We start from the raw sequence: 23,760 nt of genomic DNA on the forward strand, positions 1-23,760 counted from the left end.
AAAAATAAAAATTAAAATAAATAAATTTAAAAAATTGAAAATTAAAAAGTTAAAAAAATTTTTAAAAACCTATATATACACACGTATATATATATACATACACACACATACATATACATACAGACACACAAATGCACACATACATATACATACATACACACACACATATTCATATATGCATACATATATAATAACACACACACACATATATACAAACACACACACACACACATGCATACATATATACACATATCCAAAAACATATACAACATAAACAAATACATACATACATACAATTTAAGGGGAGGGAATGGCCGGTATCTACAAACTCTGGAATAAGGCAAATAAATGTGTATGTAAATGCATATAGTAAAATATAAGTAAACAAATACATAGAATAAAAATGAGTAGGCTAATGTATATATTTAATTAATAGGTATACTTATACCATAAAACGGAGACAGCAGATGGGAAACCGGCCAAAGAAATAAAGAGAAACAAATAAAATTAAAAATATAAAAAGCTTAGAAGGTAAGATAAAAAAAAAAAAATTTATGGGAAAAAGATATATATTTGAAGGGTTAACTTAATAGCTATGTAATTTCAAATTTACCATATTTAAATTTGGACATATGTTTGCAATAGAAGATCAGTTCGTTTTTAGAGTTTATTATATTACTACTTTGAGGGGAGGTGATAATAGTTATAGCTTCAGATGTACAGAGGTGACAAGACTTAGATCTTGGAGTATAAGACTTCACTTTTTTTAGGATGGTCCATTTAATTGAAAAGTGGGTATTGGCAGAATTAAGCTTTTTAACCAGTGTAGTTAGAGAAGTTCCCTGGTTATTATTTGAATTTTGGTTATTGAAAGAAGTGTGGTTTGAAATTCTTTTCTTTATTAAAGTTGAAGTAGCACCAATATATGTATATGTTTTATTAATAACTCGGGGTCGAGAATTAATATTAATTTGTTGATTTATACTGGGAAGAGAATTTAAATTTTGTTCATTTTGATGAACAGAGGGTAGGACAATGATTGTAGCAGGATTGTTTTGGAGGGGATAATTAGTGTTGTCAGTGTTAGGATGGCTGCTATGAAAAATATTATTATTATTATTATAGCTGGTTGTATGATTGAAAATAGAGGGTCTGGTTTATTCGTTTGTTGGATTAATAATTATATCAGGGAGGGTTGGAGGAAGGATAATTTGGTGACAAAATATTGTCTATTATGGGAGAATTGCGTGGGAGCTCTGTAATTGTGCATGAATATATTACATCTTTATGGATACAATCATTATTGAGTGGGCAAAGATGTTTGTTAATACAATTGCAGTTGTTTTTGGGTTGGATTGGGAAAGGGATTTTTTGGGCTGATTTAATTTTTTTGTTATTAGATGCTAAGATTCTTTGTGCTAAATTAGGCATAGTAGAATAAGAAATTCTTATTGAGTTTTTATTAAAAATTGAACTATATCTGTGTGGGTATTTGAAAGAGTTTTCTACAATATTGAAGAATTCTTTAGGTATATTGGTTTTAACATTTACGCTAAATGGAGGATTAAACCAAATATTTTTCTTTCTCCTAGTACGACAGGGTGGGTTAGAAGTATTACGATTAGCATGTTGGTTCTGATTATATTTGTGGAGTAGACCATTGCTATCGATAGCAGCAGATCTTGTTATTTGAACTGGTTTCTTGCGAGTCATATTGTGTGTGATTACAGATTTAAGACGGCCTACAGGTAGAGCATAATGGTTATATTGAATCTTTTCATTGTATCCTGAATTTCTTAAGGCATTATTGAAGAAAGTAGCATTTTGATTAAAGGTTTTTTTATCGGCTGAGAGCGTAGAAATTCTTCTAGAGACAGATGGTACTATAGATTTTTTAATTGAATTGGGGTGGTTAGAAGATTTATGGACGTTTAAAAGCATAAGGTTGGGTTTCTGATAGGGGCTGTAAGTTTCGGTATTAAGATTAAGTGTAATGTCTAGAAAATTTGAAGTGTTTTTATTTGGTTCAATAATTATAGAAAGGCCAAAATTGTTAAAAAAGTTATGTAATTTTTTAATTGTATTATTGTACTCTCTTGGCCTGGCTGATGTTGTAAATAGAGCATCGTCTCTATAAAGGCCCCCTTGGATATGTTTAAAGTGGTATTTAAGTTCTTTCAGTAAGAAGAGTCCCACTAAATCTGTAACCTCAGCAGAATCAGAAGCACCCATTAAGATGTCAAAATTATTGGGGGTATCTTTTCTAGTCCAAAACTTATTGTTAAATTGTATAAGGGATTTTCTGGCTAGGAGAATTAATTTAATTTCCAAATGAGTTAAGTCAGAATTTCTTTTAGCAAAGATTAGAGCCTTATTTAAGAGGATCGGTGAAATTGATTGATAATAATTGTTGATGTCAAAGGTTAGTTAAGGAGGTGTTTATTTTTAAGGGAAACAAACCAATTAATTACAGAATTCGAATTTTGCCAAAGGGGGAAGCTAACTTTTTCTTTAATAGAGGGGATAATTCTATCTAAGATGTTTTTGCTTACCGCACCCAAGTCAGAGCTAGATGGGCAGATCAATCTAATGTAGGGGTTATCATAAAAATATAGTTTATGGTCTTTGAGGGTGAATCTAGGGGTACCTGGAGAAAGTATTTCAGTGGAGTTATGAATGTTCATAGAAGTCAGTAACGATTTAGCTTCAGAATTAATAGAATCCAAAGTGTTGCGGGGGACTATTTTATAAGATTTCTTAAGCTTTTTATATATAAGCCTTTTATATGTAGGATAGTCAAGTTTATAGTAATTTTTAGTCTTGTCAGCAGGGACAAATATATGTTTATTCTTTTTTACTTTCTTAGCAAAATTATTTATTTTTCGGGTATATATATATATATATATATATATATATATATATATATATATATAAACACAAATATTTCAAGTTTTTACAGCTACAAAATTTTAATTCATTTTTGTTTACTAATTATTTCTATACTAGCAGGACCCATGGAAATTCCATGGAATGAGAAATATATTTAATCAGTAAATATATTTTAATAAAGCTGATATTTTTTCAGGATAATGCAAAAACTTAGTTTTTTAAGCATAAAAGCCAATAACACACAGCAAATATGAGTTTATTAATATTTCTATGGAAATAGTATCCATTGTATTTTAAATATAGAACTAAGATAAATGAGTGTTAATAAATACTCAGAAAGTAATATTGTGCTACATAGTTACATACAAATAATAAAATCACACTATAAGAGACTTTAATTTACTCCTTCAGTTCAGCACCTTTTGGCTGACAGTGTTCTTTTTCTTTGCCGTTTCTTTCAAATATTCTCTTTTCTACAAAATCATTTTTTGCTTTTAGCTTTGCAAAACATGATTGAGTTTTGCAAATTGAAAGAAAAAAATAATATCAATGTTTAGTGGATTTAAATCAGGAAGCTAATATATTAAGATAGCCTGATCTGGTAACACCAGGAAAGTTCAAGAAGCTGATATTGATAGATTTGTCACTTGGTTAGTTAATTGCAAATTACAGCTAATTAAAATGAAGGTTTCTTTTTTTTTTTTTTTAAACTTAATTCACTCCCAAAACTGAGCAATATTTGAGCATGTATTTATGTGATTAAAAAATATAGGAAACAAATGTACCTCAGCTTTAAAATAATAAAAAATATAATAAATTGAGTTGAGCAAAATTTTTGTTTGTTCTTGAAGATGTTGAGATTTTATTGCGTCAAATTCTTCCACAAATGCTATTTCCAATCCAGATCACAGGCCACTGGAAAGGCAGATCAGCTGGCGGCTGCAGCAATTACCCTGAAACACACAAGTTGAACCCAATTTATCAAATTAAAATTGACAACAACAGCACTGCAAATCATTTACTCATTGAACTTTTGGGTCCCAAGTAAGTTTTTAAAATCTTCATCTTGTGCTACCTTTTTATTGTAACAAGTTGCAACATTTTCAGCTTAGATTCAATTTCATATATAGACATGATCTAGAAAAGGAAGAGTGAAATATTTTTTTATGTTTCAGAATTTTTGAGATGAGGATTGATAATCTGTTTTATTTGGACTACTGTTCTCATCTAGAGTGTTCTATGTATAACATTTTAGCTCCATGGTGTAACAAATAAAGTAGTAGGTAAAATTCAGTAATAAGTTATACTCTTCTGGAGGTTGAAGACTCAATATTTAATACGGATGATACAAAGAATACAATGGCAGATCAAGGCTTCTACCCGATCATGGCTGACAGAATGAGATCTCTGTGGATTAAATAAAAGATTCCATTCAAAATTCTGTGCAGATTCCAGAGTTCGACAAGATATAACTGGAGAAAGTCGGAGATTACATTAACTGAAACGTTATGTATATGACACTCAAGACAAGAACAGTAGTTCGAAGAATCCAAATAACACAAGTACATTTTTCTCCCTATCCCTCAGGACTGGTGAAGTTATTAATCAGACATTTATTATTTTTTTAACCTTTCACATATTTTTGCTAGAATCAACTGTTCTGGTTAAATTTTGACTTTCCATAAATAATCCAATGATCACATATTCTTGCTGAAAATGCAAACTGACTAGCAAATAATGTCAAGTTCTGATCTTAGTTTATAATCCCCTCTTTTAACAAAAAAAATAAAAATAAAGAAAAATCTTTATGGTGTATTGAGCTTTGGCAGAAAGAATATATCATACACCAAAAATTATGTAAATTGATCAAGTAGTTTTATAGAAAATCATTTTTAAGTAATTAATAAGAATTCGTAGGCATTAATGATGTACAAGACTGATTTGATTTTTTTCCAATACCCTCCCCCATATATTAAGAATGGTTTTCTAAAATCTTGCAAATTATTTGGAAGATGGCATCAAGAGGTTGTTGATTATCATTTAGCCATAAAATTTGATTTTCTTTTCTAAAAATTATTACCTTATCAATTTACGTGATTTTTGATATGCGATATTTTCTTTCCATCATGAGAACATACACCATCAAGATTTTTGTTTATTTTTGTTTTACATGTCTGTTTGTGGTGGTTAATGGTTTGAAGTATTTAGCAGTCTTATGCCTTCCTCCCCCTCATCATCATCATTAGTTTAACATTTGTTTTATATGCTGAGATGCATTAAACAGCTTTAAGAAATTGACTTCCAAACTAACCTACCTCTGGCCAAGTCTTTATCTTTCTATCAAGTCCACTGGTGCTACCAGATCAGGCTGTCTATTGGCTTCCTGAGACGAAATGCACCTACATTGATGTTCCTTTTTGTTTTTCTATTCTCTTTTGTAAAACTTAATTATGTTCTACAAAAACAAAAACAGTCCCTTTCCTTCCCCCCCCTCCTTTTTCCCTCCACTTCCTCCCTTCGCCCTGTCGGTGGGGCTTTAGAATACACCAGCTACCCCCCTGCAGAGAGTAAAAGTCCCTCAGTGGGATCACCAGTTTGCCGTGGGTGGCGTCCCGTGACACCTTGGAACGGAATTCTGGTGGTTGAGGGTTGCGGAGGATAGAAATGGTTTCCTCCCCTTCCCAACACACCACTTTGACCCTTACCTCGGTTAGACGGGCGGTTGGAGAGGCCCGCTCCGATCAATCGGCTTGTCACGCCTAACCCTAAATCAGACAAACACAACAAGAAAACACGCTCGCGCTCCCCCACATTAGGCAATAAACTGATTTAGTAAGCGGTGGCTGAAGGGTTAATCAACTTGCTGAGTACGGACGAAACATGGGTGGAAAACCAACATCCCTTCCAAAAATAAGGCACTTGGAGGGGACGAAGGAAACACAGATGCTGGAATCCAACAGTAAGAAGAGTATACTTCTGCTGTATCCCTGTTGTGTTTGGGGCGAATGGGCCCCCCCCCCCCAAACACTTCCCACATAGGGCTCCGAGGCGGGTGGGGAGCAGCAGAAATGAAAAATAACCAAAAATAGAAATGGAAAAAAAGAAAAAGCCTCCCAAAAGAAATCACGCAGAAATATCGGATATTTCCAGCTCAGAGGAAGAAGATTTACAAAAACAAAACTTTCCAAGATTTATCACCCTGGAAGCTGAAGATGACAACTCCCTGACAAGACTATCCCCATTCTTGATACAGAAAGAAATTGCTGCAAGAATATCACCCAAAGATGTTAAGAATTTAAGAAATGAAACAATTCTAGTAGAAGTGAATAAAAAAAAGATGCCAATATCCTCTTAAAAATGGAAAAATTCCATAATAAAATGATCAAAGCATATCCCCACGGTAAAATGAATTCATCAAAAGGCGTTATAAGAAGCAAAGAACTATCATACTGTTCAATTGATGAAATAAAAATTGAACTAAAATCCCAAGGACTAACAGACATAAAAAGAATATCCATTAAAAAAAATGGGAACTCAATTTTAACCAACACCTATATCATAACGTTTAACACACTAAAGGCCTTAACAGAAATAAAAATCGGTTATACAAACGTAAAAGTTGAACTATTCATACCAAACCCACTTAGATGTCAAAAATGCCAAAAATTCGGACACCATGAGGATGTATGCTACAATCAACCTGTATGTGGCAAATGTAACCAAAGAAACCCAGACCACAATTCAAACGAATGTACAAACATGCAAATGTGCAAACTGCGGAGAGGACCACCCAGCCTATGCAAGAAGCTGTGACATATGGAAAAAAGAAAAAGAAATCATAACAGTAAAACAAAAGCAAAATATATCAATCCCCGAAGCAAGGAAAATTGTAGACAGATATATGACTGAGAAAAGTTATGCACAAATTACCAAAAAGGAAATGACAGAAAAAAAGATAAATACGATATACTCGTTGAAAAATTAAAAAAACTTGGACCAAACGACTGGCAAAAATTCATAATTGAAATAAAACCAATAATTACAGATACCACAAAAACGAACACATACTCTGAAATAAACCAAAACAAAGAAAAGAAAAACCAATTAATAAAAACACCAAATCAAACAGAAATAGAATCCGCACAAACCCCTAGCACATCCAGAATCAAAGAATTACCAATACAAGAAAGAATTAACAAAAAAGAGAACAAAACAAAGCAAGAACTAAAACCCTCTTACAGAACACCACAATCACGATCACGAACAAAAACAAATGAAAGCCCTAGCTCACAAACCAAAGATAAAGACAAACAAAAAAACACTATGCCACCAGGACTCGAAAGCCATGAAGTCATGGAGATTGAGGAATCCAACAACCCAAAACAAAAGAAAGAAAATATAAACCATGACTAACAAAATCCTACAGTGGAACATAAGAGGATTAAAAATTAATATCGAAGAAATACAAATACTTATCAAATCCCTATGTCCTGCAATAATTTGCCTACAGGAAACATACTTAAAAGAAAATGACAAAATTAACATAAAACACTACTCAATATACAACCACATAAACAAATTATCATGCAAAGCCACCGGTGGATCATCAATACTGATAAACGAAAACATTCCACACAGCAAAGTGAACTTAAAAACAAATATGCAAGCTGTTGCAATAACTGCAACACTACACAAAACAGTAACCCTGTGTTTACTCTATATACCACCAAACGAAACAGAATTAAACAATACAATCAAACAACTACCTAAACCTTTTCTACTACTGGGAGACTTCAATAGTCACAATATATGGTGGGGCAGTAAAAAAAACAACAAAAGAGGCCAAACCATAGAAAAAATAATTAACCAAAATGATCTATGCCTACTCAACAACAAAGAGAATACATGCATGCACCCACCAACGGGAACCCTATCAGCAATCGATATAACTCTATGTAACCCAACTATATACATGGATTATAGCTGGAGAACACATAAGGATACATGCGGAAATGACCACTTCCCAATCATAATAGAAAACGAGAATCCCAAACTAGAAGACAAAACACCTTGCTGGAATTTACAAAAGGCAAATTGGGAAAATTTCCAAAATACATGTCAACACAGATTAATACCTGAAGTGAATCCTAACTTAGAACACATCACATATTTCAGCAATACCCTACTCACAATAGCCGAGGAGAACATACCAAAAAGTTCCACTCCTACAAAATATAACAAACCCTGGTACAATAAAGAATGCAAAGAAGCTATAAGAGCCAGACGTGCAAACCTTCCCCCCCCCTCAAAAAAAAAATTTACATTCTCAGACCCCCCCCCCCCCCCCCAAAAAAAAAATTCACATTCTCAGAGGAAAAAACTAACAGTCCAACAAAAGAAAATTTGGACACATATAAAAACAGCAAGGCCAAAGCACGGAAAACTATCAAAGAATCAAAACGGAACACTTGGAAAGACTATGTAACAAAAATTAATCAAAACACAAAACCCAAAAAAGTATGGGAGATGGACAGAAAAATAGCAGGAAAAATACAAAGAACCCTATTAAACACCTTATATGCGACAACACGAAGATTACCGACAAACAAAATATCGCAAATAAATTAGCAGAACAATTCTCAATGAACTCGTCATCAAAAAACCAAAATAAAAAATTCCAAGCTATAAAGAAAAATGAAGAAAAAATAAAAATAAACTTCAAATCAAAAAATGAAGAAAATTACAATCAATTATTCAACAGTGCAGAACTAGAGGAGGCAATAAACAAATCTCACAATACAGCAGTCGGCCCTGACGAGATCCATTATCAATTCCTCAAAAAACTACCAAAACCATCACTGGACTACTTATTACAAATTTACAATGAGATATGGATAACTAACAGCATCCCAAAAAACTGGAAGCAGGCAACAGTAATCCCAATACCTAAACCAAAAAAAGATCATACAAACCTTACAAACTACCAATCCATTGCACTCACTAGTTGTTTGTGCAAAACTTTTGAGAGAATGATTAACGAAAGGTTAAATTGGTACTTGGAAAGCAAAAATCTAATTACAGAAAGCCAGTCGGGTTTCAGGAAAAATAGAAGCCCCACCGACCACTTAATAAAACTGGAAACACGCATAAGAGAAGCATTTGAAAAAAAAGAACATCTAATAGCAATTTTTTTTGACATGCAAAAGGCGTATGACACCGCTTGGAAATACGGAATCCAAAAAGACCTGTATGAACTAGGACTTAGGGGCAGAATGCCAGAAATTATCAGAAATTTCTTAACAAATAGAACCTTCCAAGTACAGATGGGCAACACTTATTCAGTCCAAAAAGATCAAGAAATGGGTGTCCCCCAAGGCAGTATCCTGTCTGTCACCCTCTTCAACATTAAAATAAACAATATCATAAAAAACATAGACCCAGGAATTGAAAACGCCCTATATGTGGACGACCTACTTATATACTACCAATCTACATAGCCGAAACAGCCGAACGCAAACTACAACTGTCTGAATAAAATAAACAAATGGGCCATAGAAAATGGATTTACATTCTCAGAGGAAAAAACTAAATGCATCCACTTTTGCAAATTACGAAAATTCCACCACGACCCCAACCTGAAACTGGATAACAAGAACATCCCACTCACCGACCAACATAAATATTTAGGTATTATATTCGATAAAAAATTGACTTTCATACCACATATAAAATTTTTAAAAGCAAAATGACAAAAGACAATGCAATTGATCAAACACACCGATTGGGGTGCAGACAAAGTCACATTATTGAAACTATACCAAACTCTAATCAGATCTAAAATGGACTACAGATGCTTCATCTATGGAGCAGCAAGGAAGTCCTACATAAAAGAACTAAATACAATCCATCATCAAGGATTAAGATTGGCCTTGGGAGCATTTAGAACCTCTCCAGTAGAAAGCCTCTATATAGAGGCCCATGAGTCTCCACTGATTCTAAGACGACAGAAGTTAGCGCTACAATATTACCTAAAGCTGGCATTATGTCCATCAAATCCTGCATACCAATGTACCCTCCACCCACAATACACACATCTCTTCAACAAGAAAGAAAATATCATCAAGCCCTACAGCCTCCGGATAAAAAACCTTCTCACAGAAGCTCAAATGGATATTACAAAAATATATAAATATAACAAATCAAAAACTCCACCCTGGATGATCAAACAATCACACATAATATTAAAATTAAATAAATATCCCAAAACGAAAACCCACCCATCAACCTTCCATGAAGAACTACTTACCATCCAGAATACATACAAAGAATATACACAAATTTACACTGATGGATCAAAAGATGGAGATAAAGTAGGATGCGCAGCCATCCACAAAAAAATAAAACTAAAGAAAAGGCTCCCAAACGAATCTTCTATTTTCAGCGCAGAAGCAACAGCCATAGATTTGGCACTAAATATAATAACCAATGATGACCATCAAAAATATATCATATTTACTGACTCACTTTCAATGCTCATATCTCTAAAAGAAAAAAAAAATGACAAACCCACTTATTACAAAATTGCTAAACAAAATAGATGCCATAACCATGAAAAAAAACATTATCTTTTGCTGGATACCAAGCCATATCGGCATCTACATGAATGAACAAGCAGATAAGGCAGCAAAGGAGACTCTGCAACAAAACCACATAAGTGGAAAAATCCCCTATACAGACCTAAAGACTAGAATAAACACCTATCTGAAGAGAAAATGGCGAGAAAACTGGAGCTCATGTACAAAAAACAAATTATTCCAAATAACACCAAATATTGGAACGAGAGACACCAAAAAGTTAACAAGAAAGGAAGAGGTAGTAATGACCAGACTGCGAATAGGTCACACTCACATCACCCACTCACATCTACTAAAAGGGGAGGAGACACCAAACTGTATAACGTGTCAAGAACCCTACACAATACACCATATACTGACAAACTGCATTGACCTTGAACAAATCCGAACAAAGTATTACCAAGAAAAAAATCTGAAAACAATATTAAACAAGATTGATCCCCAAAAAATTATCAATTTTCTGAAAGAGATTAAAATATACACTAAAATATAAGGAAAGACCCCCCCCCCCAAAAAAAAACCTTAAGAAGAACAAACCAATATATAACACAACATAACTAACCTTTCGGCATTAAATGACCCAAAGTGGTTGATATGCCGTAAAACAGAGCAAACAAACAAACAAACAAACTCTCAAGTCCATTTTTGTCCCATGTTTTGTTGGCCTTAATTGTTCTACATCAGTTAACCCCAGAAGTCGCATCCATTCTTTCTTTTACATTTATGAAAAGTCCCAAGTGTTTATCATCATCATCATAAACCTTTCATGAGACAGATATTTCAAATAACTAAACTATATGTTAACAACATACAATTCATTTTATCAAGATTATTTTGAATACTATTCTTATTTATTTTCACATTTCAGTTGATATAACCCCCAACTTTCTTCAAGTGCATCTTTTCTGATATGTCCCATGAAAGGGATTCATTCATTTGAAGAAGCTGAGTGTTCTTTGCTACATATATATATATATATATATATATATATATATATATATATATATATATATATATTAGACGGAATTAGAGACCTGCAGTCTAAAGAGCAGAGTTTATTTTAATGTATTAGTAAATGCATTAATACTTCTAAAAGAAAACAGTGCCCATTGTACTTGAGATATATAATAAGCTCAATAGGTATAGGTATCCTAGAGCTATATTAATATTGAGTAAAACAATTCATAATTGTAATTATTTCAATTCAGAGACAAAATATAACAGCATGCCAAAAGATAAACTGATTGAACTTAAAAGAAATTTTATAATGGAGATAAATAAGGAACATCTGCCTTACTCACAACTAAAATGCTAGTTTTATTTTGGTGTCTTTGATTTCTTCCCCCCCCCCCTATTTTTACTGATGAGGAGACTGTTTTAAAGGACAAAACTTCTGTCAATACTTATTGTCAATTTCAATAAAATGAACATCATTTCCAAAATGATCGTACAATCAAATTGATTTTGTTTGTTTTTTCGTTTTGAAACTGATTTTTAATTCACAATTATGAATCGTTTTACTCAATATTATATATATATATATATATATATATATATATATATATATATAATATTGAGTAATATTATTATATATATATATATATATATATATATATAATATTGAGTAATATTATATATATATATATATATATATATAATATTGAGTAAAACGATTCATAATTGTGAATTAAAAATCAGTTTCAAAACGAAAAAACAAACATATATATATATATATACATATATATATATATATATATATATATATATATATATGTATATTAGCAAAAGTACCCATCGTTGACTGGGTTCAAAAACAGCCTATAGAAAATGGACTCTGATTTACGAAAGTATGATAGGTTATGAAAAGGAAGGGTTGTAAATTTGGGTTGAATTTGGGAGTGTCAAAACCAAAGCAAAATATGATGAAAGTAAAAATAAAATAGATAAACCCCATACTTTATTATACCATATCTGTTCACACTGAAACACTTATCACAATATTCTGTGGATCTATATTAAAAAATCTTGTTAAACTTTGTGACATATTTCCATTCTATGGAGGTCAGGTGCGAACGAACACCCCATAATTTTATTATACCATATTTCTTCAAACTAAAACATAATTATCAAAGTATACTTATGCAGATAGATATGAAAAGTCTTTATTAAAGTTTGTGCCTATTTCCATTCTATTGAGGCCAGGCGCGAACGCAGACCCCACAATTTTATTATACCATCCCTATTTAAGTTAAAACATACTTATCAAAGTATTCTTATTTACATCTATATCAAAAACACTTGTAAAAGTTTTTTTTTTAATTTTTTATTTCCATACTTTGTGGATCAGGCGCGAACGCAGACCCCACAATTTTAATGAACCACCGTTCTACCAGATCAAACATACCCATTCCTGTGTCTCGATACATCTTCTATCATTATATGTAATCAATTTTTTAAAATAGTCAACCATATAGGAGCCTATTCGTGACCAGACACACACACACACACACACACAGACATTCAGCTTTATATTTTATATATATATATATATATATATATACTCTTTTTCTATATAATAAAATGACTGTAGAAATTCCCCTCTGAACCAAACTATCATAGGTTTGCAACAAAAGATGCCACATATAAATCCAATATGTTTAGGCTATTAGCAACTATCTTATGTAATTTCTGACCACTCTTTCAGAGACATTATGTCGTTATAATAAAATACTACATTGCAACACCATCAGAATCGCAATGTCTTCAGAGGAAGGAGTTCCTATTTTTCTCTGTAAGTATTTAGTCCTCTCACCACCATTAGTCAACACCGGAGGGAAATGTACACTTTCGGCAGATATTGTGATTTCACTGATTGCAACTGACCCATAGACACATAGATATTACATCATCTTTCCTATTTCTGATTCATAAATAATAGCATCTCCCTTGACATATTCGAGTAATATTCTCATAAGTTGCCTTACTGAACAAGTCTTTGTGGTCGGAAATGGTATTCCTTTCGGTGTATCTTTTGTCAGCTGTCACGGATGGATCTACTAGTTGGTATTTACAGCTTAACAAACCAATCCTATTTTTGTAAGGAGGAATTTGGGTGTTCTCATATTCATTATATCATTTTTAAACTTGCAAATCTTTATGTTGAGCAGGAACCTTTATGGAATTTCAAACTGAACATTTAATTTAATCACCATGATAAATTGTTCTTCTTTCATCGGCCATGGCTGGATGAAAGTGTAAATTAATTATCCTATTCTTAGTTGTATTGCCTGTAGTAAGGATTGAACCTTCAACCTCTAAAAGACTGTTACTATTATTCATTAATCAACGGCCAATTGATCATTGCACCACATGGTCTAAATAATACAAATTATCAATCCTCATCTCAAAAATTCTGAAACAACATACAATACATTTAAAGTTTAAAGACTTGAATTCTCATTTACAAAGAATTTGTTTTGATTTAACAGGCAATATGCTGTTGGATTTGAAGTGATTAACATCACAGAGAATGTTCCAAATGCTCCAGGTTCCTTCCAAAGAAAATCGTCTGGAGACTTCCGGTTTGTATATCATTTTTTTTTTTCTTCCTTTTTTTTTTTTTAAAAAAACTACTATCGCTTCTTTGCTTTTTGGTGAGATGTGAAAATAATTTTTCCCTTTTCAACTTTGTTTATTGTTTTGTACTTGAAGCGGTCGAGGTCAAAATCATTATATGACATATTCCTCTAAAGAGAATTTGACAGCTATTGTATTTATTTTATTTATATATACAACCTGGTAAGTTTAAAGCAATTCCTCTGCATTGTCATATTTGATTTTTGTGGAGATTAAAATAAACTTGATGATCATCATTTCTTTTTTGCTTTAATTAAAATCAGTTTAGGTTTTAAAATATTTAAATTTATTTCCTGGTTTCATATTCATGTAATATTTAGAAACAGTGGGGATTTTTAACAATAACCAACAAAACGAAAAAGAAAGAAATATGCAACAAATAAATGTTGCCAAAGATAAGATAAGTTACTCTTCTACCTACTTGAATAAGTTTTTGTGTTTTAACTTATTTTAAAGTGTTTTTTTGACTCAAAAACAAAAATAGTATCAAGTATGTTAAGTTAGAAAAAAAAAATGGTGGTCTCATTACAGCTATGTCGAGCCTTGATAATTGTTCAAAAATTGAAAATCAAACAAAATACTGGTAGAATATTACATTTTTGCACGATTGTTGGTATTGACTGAGTTTCTAAAAATGCATTTTTCTACTGAAAGCTCAGCTGTTAGAATAAATGTATTTATTTAAAAAAAATACATTGTTATTAGTTTTAACTAATTTTAAGCTATTGTTGTTTTAATCTTTATTCATAAAAATGTTTGGATGTAAATAACTTCAAAAGCTTTCAGTCCTTGAATACATGAAAAGTTGCTAAGAATTTTAAAGTAAAAAATGACTTGATTCAACAGGTTGAAAGCTTTCAATTTCATTTAAAATTTCAAAATAAATCATTCTTTTTGTTTCAACTAACATAAGATTAAAATAGCTGACTTGTTCATAAAGAAACTCCTGCATTTTCGTAGATTTAATTTGGTTTACTTTTAACAACTTTGTAACTCTCACTTCTCTTATTTTTATTCTCACATTTAAGCAATGATGTTTCTGACAAAGGAGGAAGACTTGGTGTTTGCTGAGTCTGAAGCTATCTATCAAACACTATTGTTGGCTAGTTTTTGATTTTGAAGTAACCTTTTTTTAAGCTCCTTATATCAGATGAATTCATGCCTTGTTGGTTTCCATAAAAAAAATAGATAAATAAAATTTTTTTAGAGTTCTTAAGTTTTAAGTTTTATTTTACTCTGTTGCATTTTTGATTTAAAAAAATAATTGATTAATATTACATAAAAATTAATGATTTTTTAAGTTACATTAACATGAGAAATACACAGAAGAAGCAATTTTCACAATGTGGAGATGTACATATTGTTTTCATTTTTCCACCCTTTTTATATATATGAAAGGTGGATTGCTTGTGAATTATAATAAAGATATTTAGTGTTTATTTAAAAGTAAAAAAACGAAAAAAAACGAAAAAATCTTTGATGTACATACTCGTTACTGAACGTAAATTCTTTCACACACAGAAAATCAAATTTTATGACTAAATGAGATGTAGTGATTTTTGGTTAGCCATGTCTTTTGATCCAGTATAAATAAGGGAGAGACAACTCAGTATTAGAATCACTAAAAATTGTAAATTCTTATTTTCCGACTTAAAAAGAAAACTACTTGTTGAATTTATGCAATTTTTCGAATATGACATCTTTGTTCTGTGACGAGTATGCATATCATAAAGATTTTTCTTCATTATTTTTTTTTAAATCAACACCAGATATTTTTACCTTTTTTTTTTTATAAAAAAAAAAAAGATAAAAATATCTGGTGCTAATTTAAAAAAAAAAAAAATGGAAGGCTGCGTGATTGTTCTGATGGATTTGTAGCAACTCCTGGAAGCAGCTCCAATCAGAGTTTAAATTCTATCAGATCTTTTGTGGTCATAAAACTCAGAAACAACACTTTCATTCCAGCTATGAGTAAAATAACAACTTGTGTTTAATTAATCATATACTGTTTTATGGAAATCACTCCAGACAAGGCATGAAGCCACTTGATGTAAAGAACTAAAATAAAAAAAAAATACATAAACCAAAAAGTTTACATATGTTACATAATGGCAGATTGTAATTCTGTGTGTTTGTCCAGATAAAATGTCAGAAACTATACAAGGCACACTTACAAACCTTACATTATTAGATTCAGTGTAACCTCGATATAGTTATGGTAAACAAATAATGTAATTCCATTGGGGTCAACATGTACCAAATTAGTGAAGAGGAGGGGTGCTAAAAATACTTTTTGTTCAGTTTTATTTGCAGTTGTTTTAAAACAGTACTGGAACAAAGTCAAACAACAGATTTTTTATTTCTTGTTTTCTTTCGTCTGTTTTTTTTATTATTATTATTATTATTGATAATAATAATAATAATAATAATAATAATAATAATAATAATAGTTGACAAATAAAGAGAGGGAGAGGTAGAAAGAGAAGTTTTCAAAGAAAAAATGTTGCGCTTGTATTTTAAACTCCTCTATTTTGTTATCCATATTTCCAGGTAACGCCCGGTCGCCTTGCTAGTTTACTATTAAATAAACAAATGAAACATTTATTATTGTTTTTAATCTGTTTTTTTTGTTGTTTTTTTTTTTATTAAAAATAAAGGTCAGGATATTGTATTCTCCAACTTGACAACATTTCTGGTGGTGTCTACAATTTGATGGCTTGCACATTTCACCCAGAAAAAGAAGGACCATTCTTTCTAGAATTCAGCAGTTCTAATGCCTTCACGATCACGCAGCTTCAATAAATTTCAGGTTTTGAATTTTTTGTTCTTTTTCATAGCTAGTTTGATTACCCTTTTTGTCAAGTTCATTTGGAACGCATAAAATAAGTTAACATTTATTTCAATTGTTTACCCTAATTTTAGAATGGATGACAATGGTAAATCATCACCAGTGAGTTTAGAATTAAAATCAATTTGTGAATAATGACAGCCTTTGGTTGTATAGTCATATTTGTGATTTGTTTACATTTGTGATCTTTTAAACCAACGCATTTCAGGTGAAAACATTACATACTTAGGTGTCATGGGGAAATAAGTATAAATTCCAAACATTACAAAAAAATGATCAAATAAAAGATGTGCAAAATTTATTTTTAACAAAACTCAGCCAGAATTATGTTTTGAAATGCGTTGGTTTAAAAATGGCTGACCCTTAGTTTGTCAATTTAAGTTAAGAGTTATTATTTTGTTTATCATACTGAATTGGTTGCACAACTCTTCGACATTAAAACATATCCCAAAACTAGATAATTCGATAAATTCTATTGTAATTATTTTTCTATTGGGTCATTTTTTTGTAATTTATATTCATTTTTTCATGTCACGTAAGTGCTTAATGTTTTCACCTGAAATGTGTTCGTTTAAAAGATCAACTATCTACTCATATTTTTACATTTATCAATTACTGAGGTGTTGGAAACGTGGTACATTCTCAGGTTGATAGCTTTTTATATTTAGTTTCAAGTTTCTGTTTTAGTAATGTGATAATTATCTCATGCTGATGTTGGGGCTAACATTTTTTGACAGAAGGAAAACAATAAATGAGTGCAGATTAGTGAATGAAAAGGCTTTTGTTTGTTTGGTGGATATTTGACAAGTTTCTTCCAGGGAGAAAACAAATCTAAATAACAAAACTGACATTTTTGTTTTTGTGTCACTGATATGTCCTGCAAAAGGGATATATTCGTCTGAAGTAGCTGAGTGGATTTGGCTATTATATTTGAATAATAATCTGGTAAGTTGCTTTATTGAACAAGAATTTGTGGTCAGAGCAGATATATCCTTTAGTGTGAGGCTTTGCCATACCTTTCAACGTCTCTCTCAGATGTCTCTATCAGTTGTTATTTATGGCTTAATCAGTCAGTCATAATCTTTAAACAAGAAGAACCCGGATGTACTCATATTTATTTCATCAGTTATTAATCATCACATTTTTTTTTTTTTTGTGAAATTGAGTGAAAAAAGACAAAGTAAACTGTCGATTTGTGAGTCAGGAATAAATCCCCCCCCCTTCATCGAAAGAATCAAAATGAATTGTGTAATGGTAAAACCATTAAAAGACAGCAACTGCTAACAATTAAAAAATTAAATGTCTCAAAAGGAATTGTAATTGATGCTTAACAAGATGTCTCGTCAACTTTCAGAATGTAAATGATGTCGAGAAAGCTGAAATGTTCAATGAAGCAAGAATAACATCATTGAGATGACATCTTGCAACAGAAAATATATTTGGCAAATAATTGAACAAAAAAACATTAACTCAGGAATAAGCTATTTTCATTGAAATTATTTTTAATATTACATTTTCCTTGCGTTTTCCATTTTTTTCTTGTTTCATGCTAAAACAAGACATCATCATTATGTATAGTTGCATTTGTGTTACAAGATAAATTGAACTCTAATGTTATTCAAGGCCACCTGTCTTTAGTTATTATAAATAAATGTGTTATATTAACTGCATCTACCTGACGTTGCTTGAGATGAAGTGAATTGTTTTAGTTTTTAATAGCATATTTTTTAATTAAGGTAGACAACTATTATATCCTCAAATTTAACAGGAGTTATCTCCCTTGTTGATTTTATTTTTAAGTTATTTGAAAATGTTTTTTATTAGCAGTCTTTTGGGCTAAGTATTTTTTTAACAAAATTATAACTACGTTATTATTGCTAATAACATCATACAGCAGTAACAACCAAAAATTGGTTAGTCAGGAGAAAAGTTTGATTAGTCAGCTTAAATGTTATTTTGGTCTGACTTTAAAAATCTTTACATTTTACATTTAGTTTAAGTAATTTTTCATGTGCAAGTTAATGATTTTTTTTTTTTATGTAGTACAGAATTACAAGGTAACATGGCTAAATGTTGCGATTTTTTTGTTTTCTAACCGCTCTCAAATACAATAAACTAATACAGATCAATTAGAGGTTAAGGACCCTAGCAGATGTGGGGAAACAAGAGAAACAGCTTTCGGTCAGTAATGGTTTACCTTGACCTTTGCACACGCACATCGTATTTTGTAAACAAACATAAAAAAAAGTTATTTCTTTTTTTTTGCCAACAAGTTTATTTTTTAATGTAGGGTGCGTTTTGGTATTTATTTACAAAACTTCTTAATAAAACTATTTAAACAAAACTTTTAAATAAACAAACAGAGGATACTCATTTTAGTTATATTATTTTTTGGCAAGCATTTTAATTTTTAATTAAGAAAAAGACCTGAGTTTTTTTGTTTGTTTTTTTTAATCTTTCAAAGATTAGATTTTTTTTAGTACTTTTTACAATTTTGGCTTCAAGATGAGAACAATAGTCCTGATAATCCAAATTATCAATCCTCATCTCAAAAATTAAAAAAAAAAGTCTTTGTTTTATCACCATTATATGAATCTGAACATTCTATTGTTGGTATTCGTTTTTCTGATATTCTTCTCGCCAGAATTCTTTCTAGAAAGATATTGAAGATTACATGAGGGACCACGTGAAGGTTGCCAACATTCTAAATGAAAATGAGTTTTGTAGAACGAATTAAATTCGAACTTGGCACACTCAGATCGTCAGTTTATGTTGTTAACCACTAGACCACCATCATCTCTCATCACCATTAAATGATTTTTGGGGATACTTTGGTGATCATTCCATTAGCCAAAAGCGTGACCCTGAATGAAATTCATACACACTGAACCTCAACCCCCACCCCCCACCCAATCTAGATAAACTCTATCAAAGTAATCCTCAGATACTTCCTGAATTGAAGAGGGTCATTACAGCCAAGATCAGTTGTATCCCTAGTGCACTTTTGGAGCCTGTTATTAAAAAAAAATGATAAAATAAAGACTGTTGGATATTCATAATTGAAACTTGGACAAGTTTGATGTAGATTAAACCAAATACAGTTGGATTGCGGAAAAAATTGTGAATTTTATTGACGCTTTTCTTGTCTTATCAAAAGCAACACAATTCCCATATAAAAATTAACATTCATTTCAAGTAAGTTTTACTTATATTTTCACATAATTATCATATTTTATTTAATTTTATTGCAGGTTTAAATTCAACTTGAATTACATTTGAATGGTTTTCCAGCAACAAAGATCTGCCATTTTCTTCTTTTTTTTTTTGTTACATCGCTCAACAGTTATTGAAATATTTTTAAACAACAAAATTGTTTTTACTGTTTTTTGTTTTTGTTTTTTAAAGAAACTTTGCAAATTTGAATGAAAGTAAAAAAAGATAAAAATAACTTGAATCAGATTTGAAATTTTTGTGAGTTTTCCCCTTTATTCTTGGATGTTTGTTAATATGACACACTAAAGTGGAATTTGGGCTCTGCCAGGTTAAACTAGCCCTTTCCACACTTTGAATGTTAAAATCAATCAAAATCTATGGTGAGCTAATGCCCAGCGTAATATATATATATATATATTGGTAATGAACATTCCAAAACCAAATACTTTTAATTCAAAATATTTTATAAAATATATTATAACATCAAATATTATCTATGCAAAATAAATATATATATTTGGCTTTGGAATGTTCACTATCGATATATATGCTCTGAAAGTGTAAATGTGTTTTCATCAAGCTTAATTAATTGTGCCAGTTAGAAAATTTTTATAAATATATTTTATATATTTTTATAATCATATATATATATATATATATATATATATATATATATATATATATATATATATATATATATATATATAAATTGAATTTAAACCCTGTAAATTAGAATTTACAACAAACTTATTATTTAACAAAGACTACAAGTTGAAAACTTTAAAATATTTCTTATTCCATGGAGTTTCAAAGAATGGCACATATCCTCAGAGGAACATAGTTAGCAAAATGGCAGGCTATAAATTTTGCTGACCAGCTGACCAGCATATGAATTGAAAGCTATAAATTATGAAAGAACTCATCTTTGTATGAGAGTTGATATTGATGTAGAAATTTAAGGGTTTAAAAGATATTCCAAGGAAGTTGATGAAAAAAAGTTGAAAATGTGGATTGTACCACAAGAGGACTGAACTTTTGTAAAAGCAACATCACCTGATGATGTCTTTAAATATAACTAGTTGGCTGAAACACTCATACTTAAATGATATCTCGCTCTACCTTTGTATAGAGTACTTTTGTATAAACCCCATGAAATTCATTGGATGTTTTGCCTCTGAATTATATTAAACTGGAAATTTACATATATATATATATATTATTATAACATACATATACATTATTATATATGTATGTTTTTATTATTTCATTCTTGGAAGTATTTGCTTGAATCATTACAAGATTGTTTCTATAGATGGGATAAAAAAATTATCCAACTTATGTCATCAGACAAATTTGGCTTAAATTGTCTGATGACATGGGTTGGATAATTTGTTTATCCCATCTATAGAAACAATCTTGTAATGATTTAAACAAATACTCCTGAGGTTGAAATAATAAAAACATATTTAGCTCTACCAATGTATCAAGCACTTTTTTCCCTGTTTTTTACCAAATATACCTCTTATACATTCATATATTAAGTAAGATATGAAAATATATATATGACAATTAAGCTACACAGTTTTTTGCATTGCCGAATCGTCACAAAGATGAAAAACAGAAAATTCTGTGTAGCTTAATTGCCATACATATTTTCATAAGTTACTGCCTAGCTTTACTCCTGTAATGAGCACAGTTGGAGTAAATATTGAAAATGGATACGTAAAATACTATATCCCCTTATAAAAATTTATGTAGATACATGAAATAATAATACAATAAATAAAAATGTATATATACAGAGCTATACCTGCTCCATTAGTTTGGGAGGGCCATTCTCTCCTAAAAAAAAGGAAGCCACTACTTTACCTGCCCCACTTGCACCTTAAAATAACGTGTTGAAAAATTCAACACATTTTAAACATAATTTTCAAATAAGTCTATTTACTTGCCTCCCCACTACTGGATAAAAATGTGATGAGGCTATTAACATGATCACTCTGGCATTAATATTTTTTAAACTTCTTGCATTGGTGTAGCCATTCTACAAATTTCTTTTTTATTAGAAAGTTGTACAAATTTATTGGGCATCATTGAAATAAATTATAAACCCTTTCCTTATATATATATATATATATATATATATATATATATATATATATATATATATCGTTGGCGGCTCCTACTTGTATCCAAGCATTGGGTCCTGTCGTCAGGTGGGTGGGTGCTATGTGATATATGACTGTACAGTCTGATGACAGAAGAGCCGTGGACAGTGCTCACAGGGAAGGGTAGGGAGATGGGTTTGCTCTCGCTTCCTTCTCCTTCTTCCAGCCTCTTCCCTTCTTCTCCTTTCCTCCTCAAAGTAAGCACTGCCACAGTGTACAGCGTTCCTCCACGCCTTCCTGTCCCTGGCAGCCTCTTCCCACAAGGAGTGGTCGATGTCAGTTGCTGCCAGAGTGCGCTTCAGCTGGTCTTTGTAGCGCATTTTTGGTGCTTCTCGTGGTCTGGTTCCTTTTGCCAGTTCTCCATACATCATTCTCTTGGGAAACCTTGAAAGGAATATATATATATATATATATTGCACAATCACATTGACACCGGTTCTCACTAGATCACCGAAGTTAAGCAATAATGAGCCTGGCCATTACCAGATGGATGGCCATTTGGGAAGACTAGGCACTGTATGTACTGTGGCGAATCAAAGAAATTTCCAGGTTGGTATTTAGGGGCACATTAATTCACTGGGAGAGATGCATCACCAGTTTTCTTTAAGACATACATCTAGGAGAAGGTAACTCTGACCTTCGGTCTACTGTATGCTGTATTGTGGCAGGCATTGAACCGATAAAGATTAGCAGTAATACCAAAAAGTGTGGTTGGTTCTACACAAAGCCTTCACCACTAAAAACAAATCTCGTGTGTGGAACTTAGTTGTTGTGACGGAGCTCATACGCCAAAATCAACGGGTTGGTGGGTTGTTTTGGTTTACGGCATATCAACACTTTTTAGGTCATTTAATGCCAAATCCAGTGATTTTGAAGAAAAAGTTTTTAATAGAGTATGTTTTTTTTTTTTTCAAGTCAGTTTCTATTTAACCCTAACAGGTACTACCACTCCGGGTCAGAGTGGACCTGGGAGCAATGGCAATTAAGGAGTGGCTCCGCTCTCCCCAAAACCTGCAAGCTGGGGTCTCACCATCAGATATAGTTTAAGGTCATATCCAGGACCCAAAATCAACGGGAAAGTTCATTTTATATATATAATTATATTTTATATATATATAAAATTATGTTTATATAGATCAATCAACATTTCACTATTTTCATGTTTTGCCAGGACTCCAATTAACTTTGTAGTCCAAAAATAAGATAAAACAAAATAAAACTTTTCCAGAAGGTAATGGAAAAAAAAAATTCCTATAATGCCATTAAATAAAACCTTGAAGGGACGGGACAAGGCTTATCCTATCTAAAAGTATGGTTATCAAGACCATGCAAATGTGTTCACTCCCTCCTTTCCCCTTTTCAAGTATTGAGG

At 31.3% G+C, this 23,760-nt stretch overlaps 1 protein-coding gene across 1 annotated transcript in view; it reads left to right on the top strand.

Moving 5' to 3' along the window:
• The window catches only part of LOC145291374 (calpain-7-like), a 79,919-nt gene extending 59,446 nt beyond the window's left edge, over window positions 1-20,473 (top strand). The window contains exons 19-22 of the mRNA XM_080137152.1: window positions 3,794-3,933; window positions 14,012-14,104; window positions 16,817-16,968; window positions 20,259-20,473. Of these exons, the coding sequence (XP_079993278.1) occupies window positions 3,794-3,933; window positions 14,012-14,104; window positions 16,817-16,961 (378 nt within the window). The 3' untranslated portion in view covers window positions 16,962-16,968; window positions 20,259-20,473. The remainder of the gene's footprint in view (window positions 1-3,793; window positions 3,934-14,011; window positions 14,105-16,816; window positions 16,969-20,258) is intronic.
• The last annotated feature ends 3,287 nt before the right edge of the window (window positions 20,474-23,760 follow it).

Source organism: Euprymna scolopes, chromosome 12 (genome assembly GCF_053919585.1).
Source record: "Euprymna scolopes isolate OS-2025 chromosome 12, ASM5391958v1, whole genome shotgun sequence".
Lineage (NCBI taxonomy): Eukaryota > Metazoa > Mollusca > Cephalopoda > Sepiida > Sepiolidae > Euprymna > Euprymna scolopes.